A 4,955-nucleotide genomic window follows, 5' to 3' on the forward strand; every position below is an offset into this window, starting at 1 on the left:
CACACACACTCTCTCACACACACACTCTCTCTGTCTCTCTCTCTCTCTCTCTCTCACACACACACTCACTCTCTCTCGGTCTCACTCTATCTCTCTTTGGATGAAAAGCTGGGAGACAGTGAGGAGTGCAGATGCTGGAAAAGCTCAGCAGGTCAGGGAGCATCCGAGGAGCAGGAGGGTGGAGGTTTCGGGAAGAAGCCCTTCATCGGGAATGTGACTTGCTCCTGCTGTTCGGATGCTGCCTGACCGACTTCAACAATGAGAAGATTGAGAAAGGAGCGTTCTACAGGGAGCGAGGAAAGGAAAGAACGAAGGAGAAGGAAGAGAGAGAGAGAGAGAGACAGTGAGAAAGAGACAGAGAGCATGAGAGAGAGAGAGCAAGAGAGAAGGAAGCAGAGAGCGCGAGAGACACACAGAAAAAGAGACAGACAGGATGAGAGAGAGTGTGAGAGAGAGGGAGAGAGAGGGAGGGAGTGACAGAGAGATGGCGTGAGTGAGAGAGAGACAGAGAGAGGGAGACAGAGAGAGACAGAGAGAGGGAGTGAGGAAGGGAGAGACAGAGAGGGAGGGAGTGAGGGAGAGACACAGGGAGGGAGTGAGAGAGAGACAGAGAGATTGAGTGAGGGAGGGAGAGACAGAGAGAGGGAGGGAGGGAGTGAGGGAGAGACAGAGGGAGTGAGTGAGGGACGGAGAGACAGAGGGAGTGAGTGAGGGAGGGAGAGACAGAGAGAGGGAGTGAGGGAGGGAGAGACAGAGAGAGAGAGGGAGGGAGGGAGAGACAGAGAGAGGAAGTCAGGGAGAGAGAGGGAGTGAGGGAGAGAGAGAGAGGGAGGGAGTGAGGGACAGGCATAGAGAGGGAGTGAGGGAGAGAGAGAGACAGAGAGAGGGAGGGAGTAAGGGAGAGACAGAGGGAGGGAGTCAGTGAGGGAGAGACGGAGTGAGTGAGGGAGGGAGAGACAGAGAGATGGAGTGCGTGAGAGAGAGAGACAGAGATAGGGAAAAGGAGAGAGACAGAGAGACGGAGGGAGTGCGAGAGAGAGACAGAGAGAGGGAGGGAGAGACAGAGGGAGGGAGTGAGTGAGGGAGAGACAGAGGGAGTGAGTGAGGGAGGGAGAGACAGAGGGAGGGAGTGAGGAAGAGACAGAGAGAGGGAGAGACAGGGAGAGGGAGTGAGGGAAAGGCATAGAGAGGGAGGGAGTGAGGGAGAGACAGAGAGAGGGAGTGCGGGAGAGAAAGGGAGTGAGGGAGAGAGAGAGGGAGGGAGTAAGGGAGAGACGGAGAGAGGGAGTGAGGGAGAGAGAGAGAGGGAGGGAGTGAGGGAGAGACAAAGAGAGGGAGTGAGGGAGAGAGAGACAGAGAGGGGGTGGGAGTGAGGGAAAGAGACAGAGAGGGGGAGGGAGTGAGGGAGAGATAGAGAGAGGGAGTGAGTGAGAAAGAGACAGAGAGGGGGAGGGAGTGAGGGAGAGACAGAGAGAGGGAGTGAGGGCGTGAGAGACAGAGAGAGGGAGAGAGAGAGGGAGTGAGGGAGAGAGAGGGAGTGAGGGAGACAGAGAGAGAGAGAGAGGGAGTGAGGGAGAGAGAGAGAGGGAGGGAGTGAGGGAGAGACAAAGAGAGGGAGTGAGGGAGAGAGAGGACAGAGAGGGGGTGGGAGTGAGGGAGAGAGACAGAGAGGGGGTGGGAGTGAGGGAGAGAGAGACAGACTGAGGGGGGAGGGAGTGCAGGAGTTAGAGACAGATAAAGGGAGAGGGAGAGAGAGAGACAGAGAGGGGGAGGGAGTGAGGGAGAGATAGAGAGAGAGAGTGAGTGAGAAAGAGACAGAGAGGGGGAGGGAGTGAGGGAGAGACAGAGAGAGGGAGTGAGGGCGTGAGAGACAGAGAGAGGGAGTGAGGGAGTGTGAGACAGAGAGAGGGAGTGAGGGAGTGAGAGACAGAGAGGGGGAGGGAGTGAGGGAGGGAGAGATGGTGGAGGGTAGGTGATTGCAGAGGGACGATGAGGGTGGGGGGGTTTGGGGATGGGCATTGAGGGGGGGGGGGATTGCTGTATCAGCCAGGGATGAGTGACTGAATGTTGTGTTTACATTCTCTCCCCCATTCCCCCCCCCCCCGTGTCTCTCCGATCCAGGGAGATTCTGGAGGCCCACTGGTCTGTGATGGTATTCTGCAAGGGAATTGTATCCTGGGGATATGGATGTGCTGAACAGAATCACCCAGGAGTCTACACCAAGGTCTGCTCCGTCCTGGACTGGATTTACGATACAATGGGCCAATAATTAAACCCCCTTCCCCACCCCCCTCCATCAGCAACGACTCCCTCTCCCCTCGGTCAGACACAGAGGTCCCCCTCAGAGCCCACCTGGCAACATGTAGTCCTGTTTGAAATAAAGAATTTATGTAGCACCCGGTGCCGTCCTGTTGATTTTCTTGGGGAGGGGGTGTTGCATGGAGTGTCTTAGTGTTCCCACGCAATGGGTTGGGGAGGGGGGGGGGCAGTCGGCACGGTTTGGCAAGGGGGGTGGGGGCACGGGCTGGTGAAGGCCAGGCAGAGTGGTTGGGGAGGGAGGGCGAAGGAGTAGATGGGATGTCTTCAGAAATGGGGGAAGGGGTGGGGTGGGGTGGGGTGGGGGGGGGTGGAATCCCTCTCTCAGTCACTGGGGAAATGGACCCAGCGCAACGATTCGGCCCCAATTTCAGTCTTCATCATTATCCATTGAGGAGACATTGGCATCGCTGGTTCAGCCAACATGGAATGACCAACCCAGTCAACCCCCTTGGCTGTGGGTCTGGAGTCACGTGAAGACCAGACCAGGTGAGGATGGCATGTTCCTTCCCTGATAGAGTCCTCCCAGTAACTCACAATGGATTCACAGCTCCCAGTAGCCTCTTAGCTCGAGTCTTTGGCTGGGGTCCAAGCCCCCATCTGCCATGGGGTACCCTCAGGAATGTTACCTGGAACTAATGTCGCGGCGATAAAAAAAGTTTTAACGTTGGAAATTACTCCACAAATCGAGAGAAGGGGTTTCGCACCCTCCCCTTCATTGGTCAGCCCTTTGAGTGTAGGGGTTGGGAACGTCGTGTTGAGGTTGTACAGGACATTGGTGAGGGCCCTTCTGGAATACTGTGTCCAGTTCCCGTCTCCCTGTTATAGGAAGGACATTACTAAACTGGAGAGGGTTCCGGAGAGATTTCCCAGGATGTGGCTGGGAATGGGAGGGTTTGAGCTACAGGAAGAGGCTGGATAGACCTGTTTTCCCCTGGAGTGTCAGAGGCTGAGGGGTGACCCTTATAGAGGTTTATAAAATCATGAGGGCATGGATAGGGTAAATAGACAAAGTCTTTTCCCTGGAGTGGGGGAGTTCAAGACTGGTGGGGGGGGGGGAGCACATTTTTTTAGGGGAGAGGGGATTGACAATGGACCTGAGGGGCAACTTTTTTACCCAGAGGGTGGTTTGCAGGTCGGAATGAGCAAGTGGGGTGGCGGGGGGACCAGTTACAACGTTTAAGAGACATTTGGATAAGGACATGGACAGGAAAGGGTTGGAGGGAGATGGGGCAGGCAGGTGGGGGGTGGGGGGGGATAGTCTAGTTTGGGGAATATGGGCCGGCATGGACTGGTTGGGCCGAAGGGTCTGTTTCCATGCTGTATCCCCAGGTCATCGCCTGCCCTTTTGGGGGACACAGAGCATTGAGAAATCAGACCAGTTACAGAGGGGCGATGTCTGGGTGGGTTGAGGATGGAAACCCCATAAATTCTTAAAGAAGGATTTGGACATTAACGCCCGTTCGAGGCTGGCGGGGGGGGGGACGTGGATGTAAGATGGGTAGATTTTTCTGGTGTTTCTGATCCCTGAGGCCTGAGATGGTCCTGCCCCTCGGATGCTGTGCTCTTCCAGCGTCACTCTAACCTAGCCTGCCGTGTTTGTCCCCTGACCCTGAGTTAGCCTTGAGAAAGCGCCTCTTTGCTGCAGCCGTACTTCGATGCTCTCTGTCTTCACCAGTTCCATTTCATTGCTTTGCGAGAGGAAGGTTCGTCACTTTGCACTCACTGGCTCAGATCGGGTAAAGGTGGCACATTCTCCACCCTAAACCGGGCATTAGCGGGCGAGATTGGGTGCTTCGGGGCACCCAATAGCAAAGCCGCGGTGGGAGTTACAGAGTTGGACATTTTGTTTGAGATAAATGTCACTGCACTTGGGGCTCAGACAGGCCCACCAAGACTTCCTGCTGGTGCACTGCAGTAGCCCCTAGCACTATTCCCCTCCAGGTCACTCCTCAAGGTTATCAATAATTACAGAGGGATCTTGACCAGGTGGGGGAAGTGGGCTGAGGATTGGTGAATGGAACTCAGTACAGAGAAGGGTGAGGTGATGCACTTTGGAAAGTCAAACCAAGGTAGGACTTATACAGTAGATGGTAAGGTCTGAGGAGTGTTGTGGAACACAGGGAGCTAGGAGTAACAGGTACATAGATCATTGAAAGTAGTGTCACAGGTAGACAGAGCGGTGAAGAAGGTATTTAGCGTGCTGGCCTTCATCGGTCAGGGCACTGAGTACCGGAGTTGGGATGCTGTGTTACAGTTGGTGAGGCCACACTTGGGAGTATTGTGCACAGGTTTGCTCGGCCTATTATAGGAAAGACATAGATAAACCTGGAAAGAGCGCAAAGAAGCTTTACCAGGATGTTGTCAGGTCGGAATTACAGGGAGGGATTGGCCAGGATAGGACTGCGTTCCCTTGGACCGTCGGAGAATGAGGGGTGACCTCACTGAGGTGGATGAGGGGCATCGATAGGGTGAATGCAGATCGTCTGTTCTCCAGGGATGGGGAATCGGAAACTAGAGGGCAGAGGTTAAGGGTGAGAGGGGAAAGGGGGAACTGCTTCACACAGAGAGTGGGGGGTGGTGGGAACGAGCTGCCAGAGAAAGGGGGTGAGGCAGCTACAATAACAACGTTTCAAAAC

At 55.1% G+C, this 4,955-nt stretch overlaps 2 protein-coding genes across 2 annotated transcripts in view; both read left to right on the forward strand.

The window, feature by feature from the left end:
* The window catches only part of LOC140458963 (trypsin-3-like), a 32,273-nt gene extending 29,951 nt beyond the window's left edge, over positions 1-2,322 (forward strand). Inside the window, 2 exon segments of the mRNA XM_072553699.1 lie at positions 2,122-2,163; positions 2,165-2,322. Coding sequence (XP_072409800.1) covers positions 2,122-2,163; positions 2,165-2,269 — 147 coding nt within the window. The 3' untranslated portion in view covers positions 2,270-2,322.
* Positions 1-4,955, forward strand: part of LOC140458864 (uncharacterized) — an 861,596-nt gene that overhangs the window by 303,620 nt on the left and 553,021 nt on the right. The gene's annotated exons all lie outside the window — the stretch shown is intronic.

This window comes from Chiloscyllium punctatum, chromosome 34 (assembly GCF_047496795.1).
Source record: "Chiloscyllium punctatum isolate Juve2018m chromosome 34, sChiPun1.3, whole genome shotgun sequence".
Classification (NCBI taxonomy): Eukaryota; Metazoa; Chordata; class Chondrichthyes; order Orectolobiformes; family Hemiscylliidae; genus Chiloscyllium; species Chiloscyllium punctatum.